The sequence below is a fragment of the Eptatretus burgeri genome, chromosome 6 (assembly GCF_056783735.1).
Source record: "Eptatretus burgeri isolate ZD-2024b chromosome 6, Ebu_testis_v1, whole genome shotgun sequence".
NCBI classification, from domain to species: domain Eukaryota; kingdom Metazoa; phylum Chordata; class Myxini; order Myxiniformes; family Myxinidae; genus Eptatretus; species Eptatretus burgeri.
In genome coordinates, this window is record NC_140966.1 from 106589266 (window position 1) to 106611316 (window position 22051).

Sequence of the window (22051 nt, forward strand, 5' to 3'; positions counted from 1 at the left end):
ATGAAGCATTATAAGATCGTTTTTGTTGTTAAAAATAATGTATGAGAGAGTTCAACAGATTATGTCATGGAAGTGTAAAAAAAAAAAAATCGAGGAAGAAGACGAGGAGGAGGTTAAGAGGAAGAAGAAGAAGCAGAATCGGGAGAAGGTGAGCGTGTTGTTGTTGTAGGGTTTTTTTTTTTTGTTTTTGTTTTTTTGTTTTTTTTTTTTTAGATAAGAAAGAGATTAGTTGGGAGAATGGAGGATGTTTGGAAAGTGGGGAGGATCAAAATTGAAGGTAATGGGGAGGATAGAAATTGAAGGTAATGGGGAGAAAAAACAAACAAACAAAAAAAAACGATCGAAAAAAAACCGGTAGGCCTCAAGCCTAGGCCTAGGCCTCAAGCACAGGTAAGAACGTCGACAAAAATACTCACAAAATAGCACGATTTTTGAAACAAAACCGAACTAGCAACACACAGTAACATGTAGGTGAGAAAATTAAACAGTTAAAACGGGACAAATAACAACCGGAAATTTAGCTTTGAGAACGTCAGCAGGGAGCCCCGAAGGAGACCTCTCGCTGCTCCAAAACCGGAACCGGAACTTTAATGTTTTCAGTGATTGCTTTTGGTTCATTTTTCCACAAATTTTCTGGAACTGGAATATCAAAGTTTTTGCAGATGTGCCAGCGGATTATTTCACAAACTCTGTTGTGTCGTTGTGTAGCTGTTCTGACATGTTTTCTTTTTTTTGTTCGGTCGTTAAGTGTCACATATCATTCTCTTTGCTAACTGCACCTCCACCTCTCACCTGTCTTTCTTTTTCCTCCCCCCCCCCACCCCATGCTCTCTCACTCTGTCCCCTCCTCTCCTCACTCCCCCCTCTTAATAAGATACAGCACTCCTCCTCCATCTCTGTAGCTCTCTTGCAGTCTCTGCCTCTGTCTCTGTCTCTCTCTCTAACTCACTTACACACCCTCCCTCCGCAGTGAATAGCAACATTTGGTGAGGTGTCACTCTCCCTACCTCCCCCCCCCCAGCACCCCCTCCTTCATCCTCTATGCCTCCCCTCTCACATATCTATCTCTATCTCTATCTCTATCTCTATCTCTATCTCTATCTCTATCTCTATCTCTATCTCTATCTCTATCTCTCTCTCTCTCTCTCTCTCTCTCTCTCCCATCAGCTAAGCAATGGGTTGCATATGCTCGTATGTAATATATAAAGCTGAGTTTGTGTCTGTGGGGTGGAAGGTGGGTGGGTGGATGTGTGGGTCTGTGTATGGTTGGGTCATAAGTGATGCTCATTCTACAGGCGACTAGAGTGTACGAGGTGCAGTGGAACACGAGAAGCAAGCATGCCAGCATCAACTCCGCTTTATTGCGCGCCCGGATGTACATTCCTGCCACCCCTAGTGGGCAAGGCATGATATACGAAAACCCAATCACGTGATACAGCACACTCCTCCCCTCGTAAAATGACAAGTCAAATGATGAAAGGACAATCATAATATGACCAACCAAAAACAATCAACACTCATAATCCTCCAAGTACCGCGGCCGCACCCTGACCCGCCTTGGACGGGCAGCGCCGCCAGACAGCCCAGGCTCAGATTCCTCCCGGCTCGGTCGAGGTGACACCCTCGCCGGACTCGCGCCATCCGCAATAACAACCGCCCCCGGCCGACCAGCCTGCCCGACGTCCCCGGGTAGGACAGAATCAGGCAAAGACCCCGTGGGCGTTGGCACATCCGGCCCTGGCGATACAACGTCTGGCCCCGGCGACATTACAGGTGGGGGTCCCACATCGTTCGGCCCGGGGGGGGGAGGGGTGTGGCGGGGGGGGTGATGCTGGACAGCGATCATGCATTTGGTCCACATGCCGCTTCCACACTTCCCCACCATCAGTCCGCACCATGCAATTCGCCGGCCCCAGTACCGCAGAGACGATAGCCGGCACCCATTTGGAACTGTGGAAATAATCACGCACCATTACTCGCTGTCCCACATCGAAGCCGCGCAGCCGCGTCGGACGCGACACCGTCCCACTCCCCGACCCTCCAGGTCGCAGCAAATCCAATCTGGACTGCAATGCCCGTCCATAGAGACGAATAGCAGGCGAATCACCCGTGACAGGATGAATTGCGTTCCTGTAATGGAGCAAAAAGACATCGACCACCGTCTGCACAGGTGCAACACCCCCCCGCCCCCTATGCAAAGCCCGTTTCAACATCTTAACAAACGACTCAGCATGCCCATTTGTCTCAGGATGATACGGTGCGGACCTTAGATGTGAATACCATTTTGGCGCATAAACTCATCAAATACACCTGCGATGAACTGCAGACCGTTATCAGAGACAAGGATCTCCGGAAACCCTTTATTAGCAAAGATCGTCCACAGTTTCTCTACTGTAATGTTTGCTGATGTATGCTGCATTACTACAACCTCCGGCCATTTAGAGAATGCATCGATCACAATCAAAAACATTTTGCCATTAACCGGCCCTGCAAAATGTACATGGACCCTCTGCCAGGCTCTGTCTGAGGTAGGCCATAGTCCCGAAGCTCAACGCGGAATATCAGCATCTGTTTGGCACATGGCACAACGCATAACCACCTGCTCAATGTCTTTGTCCAACCCCGGCAACCACAACAGGCTACGAGCAAGACTCTTGGTCTTCACGACGCCAAGGTAACTGACATGCAGTTCTTCCAAACACCGCTGCCTGAACTTCGGTGGAATCACCGTCCTCATTCCCCACATAATGCACCGTTGGACCAACGACGGCTCCGATGCGCGTGACGCGAAAGGCTGAAATGCCGGTGTCGAAGGCAGATCGCTCCAATTCCCCGTAGAAATCGCCTGGACGACACGGGCGAGCACCGGATCACGAGCAGATTCCACCGCGACCTGTCTGGCCGTAACCGGCCCGCTTTGGACCTGGCCCAGCGCAAACACATCGACCCGGTCAGCCAACTCAGACGCAGCTGGACCCTCCGCACACGGCAAGCATGAGAGCCCATTGCAGTTAGCATGCTTCTCGGTGCTTCGGAACTGAATATCATAATCGTAAGCACCAAGAAACAGACACCACTGCTGTATTCGCGCGGCCGCTACCACCGGCACCCCGCGTTCGGGTCTCAGGATGAATTGAAGTGGTTTGTGATCTGTCTGCAAAGTGAAATGCCGCCCCAGCAGGTATTGATGAAACCTCCGCACACCCCAGACAAGGTTGAGAGCCTCACGCTCGATCTGGGCATATCCCCGCTCTGCTGCGGACAGGGTCCGGGATGCAAAACAAACAGGCTGCTTGGAACCATCGTCCATCCTGTGGGAGAGCACTGCCCCGATGCCATATGCAGAGCTGTCGCATGCCAATAGGAGCGGACGGCAGGCTCGTAGTGCACGAGGACCAGATCCTCTGTGAGCAGCCGCTTGACGTGGTCGAACGACGCCTGGTATGCAGGCCCCCAAGCCCAGTGCTCGTCCTTCCTGAGCAACAGTGTTAACGGCGCAAGTTGTGAGCTGAGCCCTCGCACGAACCTTTGGTAATACTGGGCCATACCAATGAACGAGCGCAGCTGCGTCTTGTCGCGAGGCGGTGGCATGTGTTGAATCGCTTCCACCTTCCGAGGACCTTTCAACAGCCCCTCCGGCGTGATGATGTGCCTGAGGTATTCCAAGCGCTGCTTGAAGAACGAGCACTTGTCCCTGTTCAAGTGCAGGCCGCACGCTTCTAGCTTTGTCAGCACTTGGGCAATGTTTGCAAGGTGCTCGTCCGCCGTTTTCCCCGCAATGAGCACATCGTCCAGGTAGGTCTGAGCGGGCAGGCCAATGCAAACCTGATCCATGGCTTTCTGCCACAAGGCTGGGGCCGAAGCAATCCCAAAACAGAGTCGGGTATATCGATAGAGTCCTTGACACGTGTTGATTGTCAAAAGCTCGCTACTCCCAGGATCCAACGCCAGGTGAAAATATGCATCACGCAGGTCTAGATTCGTGAAGTATTGACTCCCCGCCAATCGTGCATATATTTCATCGATTGACGGCAGTGGATATTGCTCCACGCTGAGCCCTGGGTTAACCGTGGATTTGAAGTCCCCACACAATCGGACCTCAGGTCAGGTCAGGTCAGGTATGGGAGCATGTGCCAGAACAACGCGTCGCTGCGTCCACTTTCGGCCGGTACTCCAGGGGCCTCCGTCTGTCCATCCCCCAGGCAGATGCCAGGCCCATCCCCATCTCCTTGAGATGATGGTCAACCTGCTGCAACCACGAGGCACGTGGTCGGCCCACTGGCCTCCTCCACTCATGAGACTCCCTCGCTGAGAGAATCTGGTGAGCAGGATCAGCTTCAGGAAAACGAGCCACATGTCCATACAGCCGCAACTGACGCTCACGGACTATGCAGGTAACAAATCTCATCCGAGTATCTCTCAGCAACCGCTCGTTGGACACAATCCGACCAGCGATAGTCAAGGATTCTCCGAAGAGACCTGGTACCAAAGGAATTAAGTCTCCGTCTCAGATCCTTGGTCAGAGTCCAAGTCTCGCATCCATAGAGCAAGACTGGAAGTACCAAGGACCTGAAGACTCGGACTTTCGTCCTCCCGCACAGGTACCGGCAGCGCCACACCCCATGATCCAGTGAATCCATGACTCCCCAGGCCCGTCCCAGACGTCTAATGACCTCTGACTCGCAGCCAGCAGAGACATGAATATCACTGCCAAGGTAAGTGAATCTCTCCACGACCTCAACATCCTCACCACAAACAGACACAGACAGGACAGCAGCATCCAAGATGTCACCGAAAGCCTGGATCTTAGTTTTGACCCAAGAAACCCGTAACCCCAGCGGTCCAACTCCTCATTCAGCACCTCGAGGGCCCCCAAAAAGATGTCTAAAGTCTCCGCAAAGATGACTGCATCATCTGCAAAATCAAGGTCCGAGATCTTGACATTCCCAAACGATGCACTGCAGCTTGATCTCTACGACATCCCCCTAAAATCCAGTCCATACAAGTGCTGAAAAGTGTGGGGGCCAGTACACACCCCTGACGAACTCCAGTAACAACTGGAAATAAGTCAGAGATGGTACCACCACACTTCACAGCCATCTCAGTACCAGAGTAGAGTTCAGACATCAGGTCGATCAGATTTGGTGGCACCCCACGAAGACCAAGAATCCTCCAGAGGACATCCCGATTCACTGAATCGAACACTTTACAGAGATCAACATAGGCTGCAAGCAGCCCTTGCCGAAACTCTCGTCTGCGTTCGGTGAGGACACGAAGTGCAAGGATACGGTCAATCGTTGACCTCTTTGGTGTAAAGCCTGACTGCTCCGGACGCTGGTGCTCAAGCAGATGGTGGCGAACCCAATCAAGAATTATCCGAGCAAAGACCTTGCCCGGCACTGAGAGCAGCGTCACCCCTCGGTAGTTGTTGCAGTCTTGGCGATCACCCTTCCCTTTCCAGAGAGGGACAACAAGGCCCCCTCTTCCAGTCAGTTGGGATGATGCCTGTGTTCCAGGCAGAGCACAAAACTGCATGCAACAACACGAGTGCAGCACTTCCACCAGCCTTGAGAAGTTCAGCATGGATGCCACAGATCCCTGGAGCTTTGCCCCGTTTCAACTGGTTCACCGCAGCCCGTGTTTCCACAAGCGAAGGTGGACCACAGTTGATTTGAGGGTCAGCAACAGGGGTTGTAACACCCTTGACATCCAACTCGACAGCTGGGGGATCAGCCTGGTACAACCGCTCAAAGCAACCGGCCCAGCGGGCCTTCACTTCAGACTCCTCTGTCAAGAGCCTACCACTCTCTGCTCGAACTGCAGTGCTCCGAGGGATGGGCTTGGATGAACGCAATGCGCGAATTCCCCTGTAAGCGGGACGAGAATCACCTGTCCACAGGTGATGCTCTACCCCCTCACAGATTCCTCGCACATCGGACGTCTCCATTCCGTTTCAGCACCGTGACAACCGGGGTGGCCCAATCTGAGTACGACACCCGTTCGATCACTCCACAAGCCTCCAGCCTATCGAGTTCACCCTTGACCTTGTCCCGCAGGGCATACGGCACCGGACATGGATTACAAAAACGAGGAACCACCCCATCCTTCAGGAAGAGTTTTGCCTCCATGCCCTTGAGTTTCCCAAGGACGTCGCAAAACAACCCTTGATGTCTTTGAAGAATCTTCTCCAACTGATCCTCCCACCTGCTCGGCACGGGTTGCACAAGGTGAACTGCGGCCCAGTCTAGCCTGATGTGGGCCAGCAAATCTCGGCCGAGGAGAGACGGTCCCCACCCCCGCACGACGTACACCCGAAGCATGGCGACCTGGCCTTGGTACCGCACAGACAAGTCTGCCATCCCGACTGGCATTATCTTCTCGCCGGTGTACGTGAACAGTGTGAGGTTGGACCTGATAAGCTTCAGGCCATTGAGTCTACGCGCGGTCTGTTCACCTATGATCGATACAGCCGCTCCTGTATCGACCTGAAACGTGATCGGCGTTTTGTTCACTTCGATTTCCACCGTCATCGGGTGCGCCGCCGCCGGGCCAATTGAAAACAGGCTCAACAACGGCCGCCGGTTCCACCCCGGGTCGCCTCGCACATCGCTGTCCATGACCCTAACGGTGGCCGGCGCCCCACAGCACACCCGCTTCAGATGACCCACCTTGTGACAATTTAAACACACGGTGCCTTTATACGGGCACGCACGGCGCAGGTGTCGACCTCCGCATCCCAAACACGTCCGTGGGGTCACCTCGCCGCACGTGCGGCCGCGCGGCGACGTCCGACCCGCACCGAAGGTCGTGCGCGCGTCCCGGGGTGCTCGCGACCCCGCGTGGCTGGTGATGGCCCGAACATCCCCGCGAGTCTGCTCGACCACCGTAGCCATGCTGACCGCCGAGTCGAATGTAATGGCTTCACCCTTCAGCCGTAGAACTGCTGAAACCATCTTCGCATCTTGTAAACCAGCGATAAAACGATCTCTGAGCCGCGCTGGACGCTCCCCCGCCGTGAACTTGCAGGCCACGGAAGAATGCTTAATCCGCGCCACGAAATCGGCGACGCGTTCCTCTGCACCTTTCGAGAGGCTATCGAACTGGTATCGAGCGAGCTGTAATGACTTCTCCAGCGCCATGTGTGTTTTCATCTTCTCCACAATGTCCCGAAACGACAGCCCGTCATCACGGGGCTTGTCCGGCGCCACCAAATCACTCAGTAGTCGATAATGCTCCGCCGAAAGCAAAGCGAGCAAGATCGACTTCTGTTTGCTCTCGTCGACCACATCATTCGCGTGGAAATAGCATCCCAATTGCTCCGAAAACAATTCGAAGTCGTCTCCGACGAAAACGGGCAAATGTCCGTTTTCAACCATCCTCGTCACCAACTAGAGTGTACGAGGTGCAGTGGAACACGAGAAGCAAGCTTGCCAGCATCAACTCTGCTTTATTGCGCGTCCGGATGTACATTCCTGCCACCCCTAGCGGGCGAGGCATGATCTCCGAAAACCCAATCACGTGATACAGCACAGCGACGCCTCCACCTCTCTCCCCAGTCACAAGCACCACTCATTAGCCAGGCCACTCCTTTCCTTCCAGCCATCCAGAAATTGCCTCCATCTTTTTCACTCTGCATTGCTTTGGTTGTTTATAGGCTTCTGATGTAAATTTGAAAACTGAACAACACAGCTTCTATCATTAAATGAGGATACCGTTTTGAGGAAACAAAGGTACATTTTGATTCCAACTCAAACGAGGTGTTTTATGTTTCTCCCGCAGCGATTGCAACAGCGGTCTAACATACTTGGATGGCCCAATGAAGGTTCGTTAATTCTCAAATGCAGAGGAACGAAAATAGTGATATTTCGTTAAAATAAACAAACTTTTGGTTTTTGCCCAACTTTTCAAGGCTTATAAATAAACTGATGTATATGTAATATTATCATTAGAATTGGCTTGGTCGTGAAATCCTTGCGTACATAATTAATTAGTCGTGAGGCCACCAAGGAAATTCCTGAGAGATATTTCTCGTGGACATGTACACCTTAATGAAGTTGTGTTCACGTACGTACACTTTAAAGTTGTATGAAATGTACACGTTCACTTTCATACAACTCAACATCACCTCTGAGTTTATGTACATTTTAAAACTGAACAAGGTACATTTTCAGAACAATGAAAATACTAATGATTAATATTTGACATCTTTAATTTTTTTTTTAATGTCCATTTGTCAGTGTTTTGTATGGACTGTATGCCATCGAGATGTCCAGGGGTGTGTTCAGTTACCAAGCAGCTCAATAGCGCTTGCTAAAACAGCCGTTCCTGATGAACGGTTTTGAATGGAGTGCTTGCTTGAGTACTTAAGCCACTTGGCAAGCATTCCACAAGAAACTTGAATCTGAACACAAGCAACTGCACTTGATAACTAACAGAGGGAAGGGAAGGGGTGGGGTGAGAGTCCAGAGGGACTGTCATAGGAGGAATGGGTGGGGCAGGTGGAGGCAGGGGAAGGGGTGAGGCATAGGCACTGTGGTGGGAGGAGATATTGGTGGGGTGGGAGGAGGCATGGGAAGGGGTGGGGTGGGAGTCCAGAGGGATTAGATTAGAATGGGAGGAGGAAGGGGTGGGAGGAGGCATGGGAAGGGGTGGGGTGGGAGTCCAGAGGGAATATGGTGGGAGGAGGAAGGAGAAGGGGTAGGGTGAGTCAAGAAAAGGGTGAGATGGAGGAGGCATCCGGTGTTGCCCGGCAACACCGGGTACCCCTGCTAGTCAAATACATATATATATATATATATATATATATATATATATATATATATATATATATATATATATATATATATATATATATATATATATGAAAGTTTGTTTGTTTGTGTGTTTGTTTGTTCGTTTATGTATTCAGACTCTGCAGGAACCAGTGCAACTAAAAACTTTACATGGCCTCTTCTTTCATCCAGAGGAAAGTCGAGGGCTATGTTTGGATAAAAAAATTTGACCTCAGATAAAACCAGATAATTGCCTTATAGGTTTTGATCAGGTCTTGTGCTTATTCACTCCCTGGTGTTCCCCAACCCCCCCCCCCCCCGGAAGCAATCGAGTAAAAAAAAAAAAAAAATATATATATATATATATATATATATATATATATATATATGTATATATATTGAAGATCGTATGTTGAGGTTGTAGCGATTTGTTGTCAACAACACAAATTTAATTGTGAGTGTTAAGACAAGTGCCTATTGTTTAAAAAAAAAAAAGCTGCTTTACACAGGTATATTAAAACACTTCCGTGTTCAGGCCTCGAGTAAGTATGTTGCTTTTACACTGCCTGGGTTTTTCCTGGGAGTGATCGAGTAATATGTATTGTGAAGACTATATGTTGAAGTCATATGTATGCAAGCTAATAATTTGTATATTTATGTATTCCCTTGGTACGTTTCTCCCCTACCTCCAATCCTCCCCGTCTCTGTCCGATCAGTCTGTTGCTTTTTTAAACTTGAATCGACTGCGTCATGGAGATCAGCATGATAACATGCCCGCCGGAGCACTTCTGGTGGCTTTACTCATGCTAATACAGATAGCTCTGGAAAGGACCCATTTAGGGAGCATTGCACTTCAGGATTTATTATAACACCACTATGTTCATGTTTCCCCATCTGTAACCCTCCACTTTTGTTGCACGGCAATTACACGGGTTCAACTACTGATGTTAATAATTCAATTTTTTTTTAATAAAAAAAAAAATTGCATTCCCACATCATGAAAACAAACTTTGCGTGCAAGTGATCTGTCTTGGGGCAACCAAGTTATTTTTGAATTTGTCTTCGAGTCAACTTTCAAAGGAACTCTCAAGGGAACACTTTTGTTAAGAAATAGCTTAACCTAACTTAATTGCATTCCAAATATAGTACTGCCAAATGGCACCAAAATAAAGACACCTGATGGGCAGAAACAAATCAGATGCAATGAAAATGGCAGTCTACAGGTCACTTCAGACTCAAGAGCAGACACAGGCTCAGGTTGAGGATCAACGTGCAAGACAATCAGCCCCTAGGGACATCATGTTGGGCACCTTTAGAAGATGAAGCATTTCAATACAATTCCAAGCACATTTTGCAATGTCAAAGATTGGTAATACATACAAAACCATAAGGTCAACATTCCCCAATTTGTCATGCAGGAAATATTTAAATACATGTTTAATTGAATTTTCCCAGGCAACGCTGGGTACTTTAACTCGTATTATATATTTGAAAGAATCTGAAAGGTTAATAGGGAGGAGGGGTGCTTGATATGAAAATTGTCCATAAAATAATAATCATAATAATAAAGGGGACAATAATTGTCAATAAAATAATAATGAGTTGATTGTCACATATATATATATATATATATATATATTTATATATATATATATATATATATATATATATATATATATATATATATATATATTGCGCATACCATGAGAAGCACTTTGAAAGTGCGTGCTTAAACATTACATTGAATAAGAAATAGATTCAGATAGATAGACATAGATTCATTGTGAATAGAGAGCCCTAAACAACATTTTGGTGTTGAAATGAAATGAGAGAATGAAATTTGTGGCATGGTTTAAAATATCCATAACCATTCTTTAGATACTCATAATACTTTGGACAACGATTAATTAAGGGTGTGGATTGCAGTTGGGTAAAAGCTGTCGTGCAAGCGGTTACAGTTGGTCTTGAGGGAACGATAACGTTTACCCGAATGGAGAAGTTCAAAAATGTTGTGTGCTGGATGAAACACAACCTCCATCATAATTACTCTCTTTTAAAATCTCAAAATGACTCTAATCCTTTAAAATAATTTATAACATCTCAAATAACATAGTAAGCACCAACAGGTAAAGTATATACAGGTACTTCACTTGTCGTCCTGAATCTTCACCCCTCCCTAATTGTTTAAAAAACATGAGTGACAAGGACTACCTCCACTTCCTCCATGGTCCAAATGATTTCACCTTCTTGGGGGTTTGGTTGGAGAATATTTTTTTTTTGACCCAAGTCATTCATGAACCGGTTGGCGAAGCCTGATGTTCAATTGAAGGCGATTTGGGAAAGAATTTGTAATTTGCTCAGGGTTCTGGCAATAACTTGCCTGCTCTTCGCGAATGACATATTAGGATCTTCAACGTCCAGCAATGATGAATGCACCATGGCAGATGGGTCCCCCGGCTTAATGTTGTTCCAATGGACAATGCACATTGATTCCTCGTCCTGCATGTGAAACACCCGGGTGACTGTTTATAACTGGGTTGGGATTTGAACCCAGGCTACACAGCTCATAGATGAGCAAACACAGCCCGAAGCGATCCTGCCAGCATTTTGTGAAAGGTCTAATAAAAGGATTACTCGATGGGTTGGATTGTTCACGTTCCCATCTGAACGTGTCAATCGTTCTGTACAGGGAACGCATGTTCAAACCCAGGTTCATATATACCAAGTATTTGTCCATCGTCTACTGATATCCTTGTAATTCATAAAAATGAGAATACATTGATGACTGCTCATGTATTTGTCATGCATGTGGTTTATGTACAAGGTTCGCCATGAGCCTTAGGTCAACGTGGAAAATAAAAGTTTTGTCGGAGATCGTTTCATTCGCGATATCCTCAGCCCACTTGTCATTGAGTAGAGAGAAATGTGTGTTTTTAAGAACACAATTTGTATATCAGATGTACCTGGGAAAACGTGGCGAAGTTCGGATCGGCAAAGAGGGGCACATGACCCAGCAGCTCGTGGCACACGTCCCTGGGGGAACGAATGGGAAGGGGAACTGAAAAGGTCAAGCGTGCTCGGAATGTCACATCAAACAGGCAGAGACAACATTTGATAGACAATTTGTTGTACATTACGTGTCATCAATCCATTCTCTCATCCCAAAACAGTTTGGCATTTCATGATGGCTGTTGAATGGACCCATAATATGTACTGCTTTCTTTCTGCAAGTAATTATATGTACAGTTTCAATTTTTTATTCATTTAACTTGCTTATATATTTATTCATTCATTTCACTTATTTATCCTTTCTTATTTCCTCATTTATTTCTGTATATAAATATACAGTATACGAGGGTGGTTCATTTTTTATCTGGACCTCCATTTATATACAGATTTATAATTTTTGAACAAATTTGTTTTTACAATGGCAGCTTCAATGGTAACAGTGGTGATGACAAGTTTCCCCGCCTTAACGCACTTGCTGAAAACCAAGATGGCAGCAAGCGAGACGAGAAAGATGGTGGAACGACGAATAATTATGAAATCCATTGCACAGTACGAGATTCATTGCCAGTTTAGTTTACATTGGAAAATCTTAGCTTTAACTGAAAGTCAAAAATGACAAAAAATAATAATAATTATTGAACGTCTTAAAAAATTTGAAAACTGGAAAAATATACACTTTTAAAAACATTTAAATTCAATAATTGAAAATTTGAAATAAAAGATAACTGAAAATATTTTAGAAATTGAAAATTGGAAAAATAAATCATTAAATTGTCAAATAATTGAAAAATTAAACACTATTTGAAAATGGAAAACATCAAGTAATTGAAAATGGAATAAATAAATAAATAAATAACAATTACGGAATTAAAAATTGGGGAAAAATTAAATAATTTCATACATTTTTTTTTAAATGGAAGGAAAAAAAAAATCTTCAAAAAGCGGGACACCACGACCAAACACTTAATGCCTCCCTTCCGGGCACCATAACTACCTTCCTGTGACATAGACATGTGGTAAGCCGACACAGTTAATATCGATGTTGGATTCCAGTTACCTTTTATGAATCATATGAATCCACGAAGGACAAGGTGAAAAACCCCATGATCGATTAGCAGTTTGACTTTTAAACGCTCTACAAAATTACTATGTTTCTCAAATGTTTTTTTTGACGGAATTTTTATACTTGGTCCTTTTACCATGATTAACCATTTAACGGATCAATTAAATCGCTGTTAATTTATTTGACTACTTCTATGTCGCACTGGACTCGCTGATCTACGCTGGGAATAACGGCTGTGCATGGTCTTGTGTCTTCGCATCGGTTCTGTTGCAGGCAACGTTGCCCGACAGTCGTCGGTGCATAATCTGGTTATTGAGAACACAGTGAACACAGTGCAGACGCCAGGATATGCCGTCGCTAAGTGCTGGAAAAATGTGACGCCAATTGTGAGCCTTTCGCTTCCACCAGACTCCTCGCTGGACCCTCGGCAGTGCCTCTTCCTGCACCAGCAGATGATCATCATGACGGGCCAACAATGGATGTGTGTCCTTCCCTGCAGGAACACATCGATTAACGATGCCACTGCTCTGATGCAATGTTCGATATCATTGTATACAACGAATGGTAAATTATTTCCACTGACTAAGCTTTACTACACCTGCTGAGACCTTGCTCTTGCTGTTCTTGCTGCAATTCCTCTCCTTGCGCTGCGGTGCATCAGATTGTCGTCGTCCACGAGAAAGTTATGGATTTCGTGAATATTTCTTCAACTTTGTCGCTGAAATGTCAGGCTTGAACTTTCCTCTGCTGAGCGATGTTATATTTGTGAAATAGTGGAATTTTCATTTGGCAACTTCAATTCCCTCCCTCCTTCCCAACCTCATCTTTTGTCTTTTCCAAACCACACACCCATCCCTTCCTCCTCAAATCGCAGACTCCGTTTTCCTTAACCGATTGTCATTCCATTCTTCTCAAATTAATTTGAACAAGCCAGATTCGATCAGATATTGGGAGCTAAGCAGACTAACCCAGTTAGCAGTTGGATGAAAGACCCCCATTGAAATCCAAATATTGTAAGCTAATGGATAGAAAGATAGGTTAGTTGGTGGCATGCTCGTCTTTGAGATGTCTCGACAGATATGCATGTGTCTCTGTCCGTCATTTCAGACTGGTTAGGTCCATTAAGGAAGACAGCAGAACCATCAGATACGATGTAATCTCTTATTCAGTAATGGTTGCCGGTCCTTTGGCATACTGGAAGAGTATCTCGGGTTCACCGCTATAATTCGACCGCTGCAGTCACTTTCCCCACTCCACCCTCCTCCTTTGTGGAGCCCTTTCCCTGATGACACTCTGCATAGTCCTGGTGCAATAAGGGGTGATGATGCTGCACCTGGGAGCACTCGTCCTTTGGATTAGGATGTTAAGCTGGTTGTTGCACAGCATTTATAGTCTCTACAAGGGTCTAAGCTTGTATAAAAGAGATGATGGCTGTGGATAGCTGACCACATGAGGTTGTGATGGTCAGCATATTTAAAAGACTGTTATAAGGATGAAACAATGGGTGTACTGGGATGATTCTACAATCTGAAAAATAAGGGGACCAATGAATGCAGGTGAGCAACCAGTCTGAACTTTGAGTGATAACAGATGAGGGTTTGTTGAGAAATGCATGTGACCTGGGAGGGTAGAAGGGGTATGGAGGAGGCAGGGATGGAAGAGGGCATGAGGAGCAAGGCCAGTTATAATCTTGTTAATAGAGACCACACCCACCCCTCCCCCTCCAACCTGACACTGGTGGATAGTAAGAGCCCTTGGGAATCTGCCTTCTATCCATATATCATTGGTGTGGAAGACCTTGTTTCCAAGTGCCTCAAAAGGAGCAAGGTGTAGGAAGCAGCAGCACCAGCCCAGAGCAGGGATCTGTGTATGAAAGCCTTGTACACTGTGATGAGCTCAGTGCGGCTCAAGGAAGACAGCTCGATGGATGCCTTTGATGATAGTTTGGAGATATGATCCAACCATGAAAGGTTATGACACACAGTGAGGCCAAGATGTTCCAGGGACTGCTTCTCTTCCACTGGCTCTCCAGAGAAGTATATTGGATAGTTTGATTGCTGATCTTTGTGGCGAGAGAGTGAGAATGTGCGACTTGCCAGGATTGAACATCATGTTCCAAGTATCCGACCAGCAATTCATCTTGCCCTGGTCAAACGAAAAGCGTTTAGCAGCAGCCAGCCATTCACAAGTGTGAATGTGTCGTCATCAGTAAAATGAGGAAATTGGTTTTCAAGAGAATCAATTACATTATTTATGCATGTTCACGAACCTCTTGGCCAAGCTGTTAGCATGGCCTACTATTTCATCGCTCAATCCAACACGATGTAGACTCAAGCTTGATATGCACACACACACACACACACACACACACACACACACACACACACGCGCGCACACACACACACACACACACACACACACACACACACACACACACACACACACACACACACACACACACACACACACACACACACACACACACACACACACACACACACACACACACACACACACACGGAAGCTTGTCCTTTTAGTAATAGATCACAGACCCCACAATAAAAAAAAATGGGAAAGATTCTAAATAAAAAAACAAGAAAAACGAGCAATCAGAGATTGCAAACCCTCACCGGGACTTCTTTTGAGTGGAGTTCTTTTATAGGTTTTCAGATAACTCCAATATGGCTGCCAAACATTGTGACCTATGATGTCATATATATGCGACTCGTTTGTTCCTCATGGATAGGCGATCATACATGTAAAGTTTCGCCTCGATCTTTTCAGCCATTTCAGAGAATATTTTTGAAGGTTTTTATTTTTATTTTTTAAACAATATGGCTGCCGAATCACGTGACCGATGACATCATGAATGTTGTTTTTCTGTGGACCATTTTATCCCTAGATGACCTTCAAAAATTTTCATACTGATCGGATGTGGCGTTATACATATGCAATAATGACCTCATAAAAATCACACTCATTTGCCAAGAGTACTTGCTACATGCCAAGTTTCACATTTTTCCTTGGTGTGGTTTCAGAGATACAGAGGTCCAAAGTTTTTCAGTTTTTTCCAATATGGCTGCCACACCACATGACCTATGAGATCATAATTATCATTATAAAATTCTGCACGAGTCGTCACACCAAAAGTGAAAATTTTGTCTCAATCTGATAAGCGGTTGCAAAGAAAAATACAAAAGTTCTGTGAGGCCAAACAGACATGCAGACAGACAAACAAACAGACCCAAATGCAATCAATACCCTCTCCAAATCCTTCAGCAAGGGTAAAAATTCATATGCAGTCTGTGGTTGCTGGTTGCATCATTTTTTTGTAGAAACATGGTTATGCTGCTAATGCAGTGCCCCTGTTACCAGTAAGTCAGTACTTGTTTTGCCGACCTCAGAAGGATGACATGCTGGGTCAGCCCACCTGGTGTTATTTAACGTGACAAACAGGGGCTCAAACTCAAGACCAAAGATATTAAGACAGCCACCTTAACTGTTAAGCCAACACCAGGCTTTAAAAGTTCAATCTCAGACCGTTTTGGCGATTATCGATGAAACATGAGAGATTATTTGCTGTCTCTTTCACAAGTTTTTGTGCTCTAACACAGTTTAGCCTTCCTCTAGTGATGTTTTTTGTGTGCATAGTCGTGGCTCGTGGAAGAGTTAGTACTCGTACACTGAACAGATCAGGATGAAACAGGACAAAAGGAACAGCAGAGAGAGAGAGAGAGAGAGAGAGAGAGAGAGAGAGAGAGAGAGAGAGAGAGAGAGAGAGAGAGAGAGAGGGGGGAAACACCAACAGCAGGATTGATGGCCAAGACAGAGGGACAGAGGGACAAACAATGTGGGGAGAAATGGGGGGAGGGGGCAGGAGAAGATTGCATGGGGTGTACTATAATGGATACAGAAGTGAACTCTCAGAAGGGAAAACACAAAATTTGTAATGAGGAGGGATTGGGGTGGGTTAACGAGGGTAGAAAAGATCATGGTTTTGGATTGCGGACAATCTGAGATGGTGGCAAACAGCTGTCTTGAAGACCTAATGGAGAGAATTTGAAGAATATGTGGAAGTTGGTTCCACAGGTGGGGGAAAAAAAGGAACAAATGAGTGGAGGTGAGCAGTGATCCTGGATTTAGGTAGTTTCACCAGAAGGGGCTTGATGGTGGACAGTGTAAGCCCTGAAGAAACCTGTGGGGGGAGGGGGGAATGGAAAGAGCAGAGGGTGCAAGATCACATATAGGAGGTGGGAGAAGACAGAGACCACTGAGCTGTCTGCAATGATGAAGTGATAGGCCCACACTCAGCTTCATCACGGGAGATTCCAACGCATTAGAAAGCCTTGGTTTCTATGGCATCAACCTGAGTAAGATGTGAGGCAGGAGAGCCAGCCTAGAGAGGAGAGCAGCACTTCATCATGCTACGGGCAATGGCCTTGTAGGTGGATAGTGTTATGATGATATGCTAGGTGGTCATATTTTGGACCATTAGCTGTGTGTTAATCAGCTGTCGGGATTCTAACCTTGCTTGTAATTGTGTATTATTCAAACCTTGCTTTAAAATGTTGCTTTAAATGTATCATGCTGTTTTCACTATGTCTTTGATAACCCTTTATGGCTCTGCAGCTGCACAACAGCATGTCCTTGGGAAAACTGTGTATGCTGATATCCCACACATTCCTGTTCTTAGTCATCACCAGAGTTTCGCCTTTGCTATCAGCAGGTGCCAGTGTAGGGGTGTAGGAGTCTTAGAAAGTTATTAGTTTGCAAGATGAACTGTTGGGTTGCGAATCTGAGGATTGACTGATCCAACTTCCCTGAGGGCCCCTAGGGAGGGGGGAAAGAAGCCCACTGCCGCATTTATTTCTTTATTTCTTTATCCCTTAAGCACACACTTGTAGTCCACACCCATTTCTGCTTTTGTGTGATTATATATACAACTGTTTTGAAGTGAGAATCTCAATGTGGTCCGGGGGCACCTGACTGAAGGGCCTTTGGGCTGCATTCCGCATGCGTAGTGCCATCTTCTGAAATAAATCGTATCATTCGAGAACCCTCATTCGACTCTGTCATTACTCGGCCGGGTGAAGAGTCATAACAATTGGCGACGAGGATGGGATGCGACTGATGCTGGCGGTGTGGACGGCGGGACTCCACTTGGTGTACAGCGATCACAAGGGTTCAGCTAAAGGTACGTGGAAATTGCACGTATAGGGCACCTAAGACAGGGAGCCCTAGTTAGGTGAAAACTGTACACTTGGTGGGCAGTGCCCGCTGGACGCAGCTCCAGGATCTGCTCGGATCAAGAACTGTAACGGTAAAACATATGAGGTGATTCGAATGCGGTTTGTTTGAAGGGCACAAAGAGGGCTGGCAGGCCGTATGTTAGAACCGGTAAGGGTCGAGGATAAAGGTATCCGTGTGAAATAAGGAGGAAACAGGTTGGAATCCTGTACCAAGAGAGGGAAGGTTAGAGGCCTTCATTGGGTTTGAGGCTATTAGGCGGCGGGTCGAAAGGGATCTCGGTCCCGGTGTAAAAGGAGAAACGATTTACAGCTATTAGGCGGCTGATTGAAAGGGATTTCGGTCCCGACGTAAAAGGAGAAACGATTTACAGCTATTAGGCGGTTGGTAAGATAAGAACAAAAGATGGGGAATAACTCTGCAAAGAACATAGAGTTACCCAAAGGAACAACACTTAAAGTTATCGGTGAAAGTGGAAAACACTGGAGAGCGTTTGCAGCGTGGCTAACGGAGTCACAAAGTGAGACAGGACGTAAGCGATTAGATTCAGAGGGAATCTTGAACCAACGGGAAAAGAACACAAGGTTAATGAGCCAGGAGAAGGGCTGTTTGTAGAAGTTACCTGTTTGGATGTATTTGTGAATACAATGTGGTGGGGAAGGTTGAGTTTTGTGTTAGACGTAAGTTGAGTGTTCCAACCTGGAACTTGTATGTGTGGAACAACTTGTATGTTTGTATGGAGATAATGATGGGTCGTCATCGTCAATGTGAAGACTTTGGACGAGGTGAATTGCGCACACCAAATCTGGAGGAAGGACCATGATGACCGATTCTGCACGTGTTGTTAATTCAGTGATGGGAAAATGTCATTGAGAGAGTGTGTGTGTGTGTGTGTGTGTGTGTGTGTGTGTGTGGGTGTGAGTGTGTGTGTGTGTGTGTGTGTGTGTGTGTGTGTGTGTGAGTGTGTGTGTTTGTGTGTGTGTGTGTGTGTGAACTGGATGGGGAATTGAATAATTAAAACCACTTCAGCAGACAGTTTGTCAAATGGGATGTCAAATGGACCAACGTTCGGATTTTCTCATGGTCCGATAAACTCTGTATGCTGTTTTGGCTTTGAACACTGTACGTGATAAATGGATGGTCTCCACGGAGCATCATTTTGATTTCAAATTGAAATTCAGTTCTGTTTCCACTTTGCATGTTTCGTAAGGCTGATCGACGTTACGGGTTCGTTTTAACGTCAGTTTCAATTCTGGTTTCATTGTTGGGGTCATTAAGCATGTTTTATGCTTGACTTTCGTAAATCTGGGAAAAAAACTTATTTTATGGGGTTTTGCGAGTCACATGACGTGCCATAGGATTTAACAGGCGCGCCGAAAGCACGAAATCGTCCCGTCGAAGGACAGCTTATCGTGAGGGTTTACGAAATGGATCAGCACATTTTACAAGATGGGGACGCCCTTCATAGGATTCTGTAAAATTCCGATTTAAAACGAACGTATTTGAGATGTCGTCAAATATTTGTTCCGTGAGTTTGATGGTAAAAACCAACGCGCTGATAAGACGTATTGCTCATGTGAGTGCGTGATGACGTAATCACGCATGGGCCCAGCGCGCTTTGTCAAACTTGAAAGTGCAATTAACACCCTGCTGTGAATGTGCCTGCTTGTCGGAGCAATGTACAAGAATTTCTCGAGGCGGCTGATTTTGAATATGGTGGACAAACTAGATTTTAAAGAGATAGCTTTGTGGTAAAATTAATTAATAAGGACATTGACGTTTCAAAGGATCGCTCGATTTTGTGTTTCGAGGCGAGTGCACGCGCTATCGGAACATGGAAGCGACAATGCTTTGAAACAAGGCTGTAATATATATATATATGTTTGTTCCGGTTGTTGTTGTTGTTGTTGTTGTTGTTGTTGTTGTTGTTGTTGTTGTTGTTGTTGTTGTTGTTGTTGTTGTTGTTGTTGTTGTTGTTGTTGTTGTTGTTGTTGTTGTTGTTGTTGTTGATTGGGCTTCGTGACCGGAAGAGGAAAAGAGAAAAAAAAAAAAAAAAGAGACGCGGAAGAGGCGCAGGACCGAGGGATTTAGGATGGATGGTGTTGTGGTAATGAAGTGCCGTACTGTGATTAGCGGCAACGGAGATTGGGCGGATGTGGCAGCACTGTGTATGGGGGTCGGTGGCTGGTGATGACTCGTATGCCGCGTGCTCCGTGGAGGGTCGTGCTGGAACAGTAATGGTATGTAGTATACTGTGTTAGGAATGGTGTACTCTGAGGAATGTAATTGGGATTAGAGTATGGAGTTTGCCTTCAGTATTATGTGTACAAGTTATTGTATTTTGTTATTCTTACCCTATGTATATTTATGTTGTTGTAGATATGCGTATGGGTTTTGTGAGAATAAAGCCGATCGAAAAGGTTTATTGTTGATTACTACAACAGATGGAAAGGGGGATTTTAAATGCTTTGAACAAGGAACGGATTTTATTTAATGTGGGTTTATCTTTTAGCCGCGTCTCGCGTAGTGAACGCCGGCTCTAAGAGAGCTCCGCGTTGTTCTTCTTCTTCTTCTTCTTCTTCTTCTTCTTCTTCTTCTTCTTCTGGTGAAGACAAAACCTTTAGGACGTGGCTCTTGGACACATTTGTCCTTGTTTACATGTCAGACATCCAAGAACAAGGACGTTTGGTAGGCTACGCACTTATCAGGATGTTTTTGGTGTTTTTGGGAAACATGATGATGCGGTGTTTTTGGGAAAAATTACGGGCGGAGCTCGTGCTGTTTGAACACGCAGCCATCGTGGGCCTTGACGAGGGAGCGTTTCGATTCTCTGCCTGTCGGGGTCGAGATGTTTGTCTGGAAGCGGACAGAAAAGCATGTCTGTTGTCTTTATATGAGCCTCTATCTGTCAGGATAAATTCATTGGATTTGGGAAGCATAAGCGGAATTAAAGGGATGTAGAGGAATGGTTGCTTAGCAACGACATCGATCTGGAAGGAATGGAATTGGCTTTGCACTGCACTCACTGTTGACTACGATGAAACAGGGCAGGATTATGAATACGTGGCCAAAGCACATAGAGATGACACCGTCAAACGCTCTCTGATGACAACCAACCGATGGATCGGGAAGGAAGGAGCGGCGGTGGAGGTGAAACAAGCCGCCAGAGAGCGCGAACTAATGAAGCACAGAGAAGGACTAGCACCGTACATCTCGATGGCAGTTAGTAACGGACATAGTGCAGGGGAGTTAGGAAGAATGGTGAACAGATTGAGATGCGCCCCAGAACCACAAGATGGGGCAACGAACACCAGAACACTTTACAGGCCGTCAGACAAGGAGATGGATGGAAGGTATGCTTGCCTGATCAAAATCCACAGTAGTGTACAGTAAGGTCTCTGGCCTTCACATCCACTCACCACGCACCCAGAGCAACTTCCAGTCCTGCAAGCTCTAGTCATGGTGGGAGCCTCGTACGGAGGTATCATTTAAAAATAATCTTTTACACAAATACTTGTCATTATGTTGCAGTTGACTGCAGTGTTCAGTGCAGTGGCATGCTGTAAACCTTGTAGTAACGGAGACAGTGACAGAACCTTTGACGACACAATATGCAACTCCTGGTACTGACACTACTCCTTTGTGGGGGGGGACCTATCACTAGGCAACACACTCAAGCCAAAGAAACCGTATACACCTCCGTGGCAAAGGGGGACGTCAGAAAATGCAGAAAAGACAGAAGTGGCTTGGCAGAACAAAACGCAAGACAAAACCCAGCGGGGGCACTTTGCACAAATAGGATTCATATGGGGTCAACACGCATCTCTAATTACCCAAGTTCCATGGGCCCCGAAAGAACCCTTTTGGAGTATAGTTGTGAAATCTTGTGAAAATACAGTAACCTCCCAGAGAAGAACACATTTCACTTATAGGTGTTTTCACCTATAAGGCTTGAAGCTCT

The 22051-nt window shown here is 46.0% G+C and overlaps 1 protein-coding gene across 2 annotated transcripts in view; it reads right to left on the reverse strand.

The window, feature by feature from the left end:
• The window catches only part of PAH (phenylalanine hydroxylase), a 173225-nt gene that overhangs the window by 30290 nt on the left and 120884 nt on the right, over nt 1-22051 (reverse strand). For both annotated transcript variants that reach the window (XM_085886580.1, XM_085886579.1), the window contains exon 8: nt 11735-11804. In XM_085886580.1, the coding sequence (XP_085742706.1) occupies nt 11735-11804 (70 nt within the window). The remainder of the gene's footprint in view (nt 1-11734; nt 11805-22051) is intronic.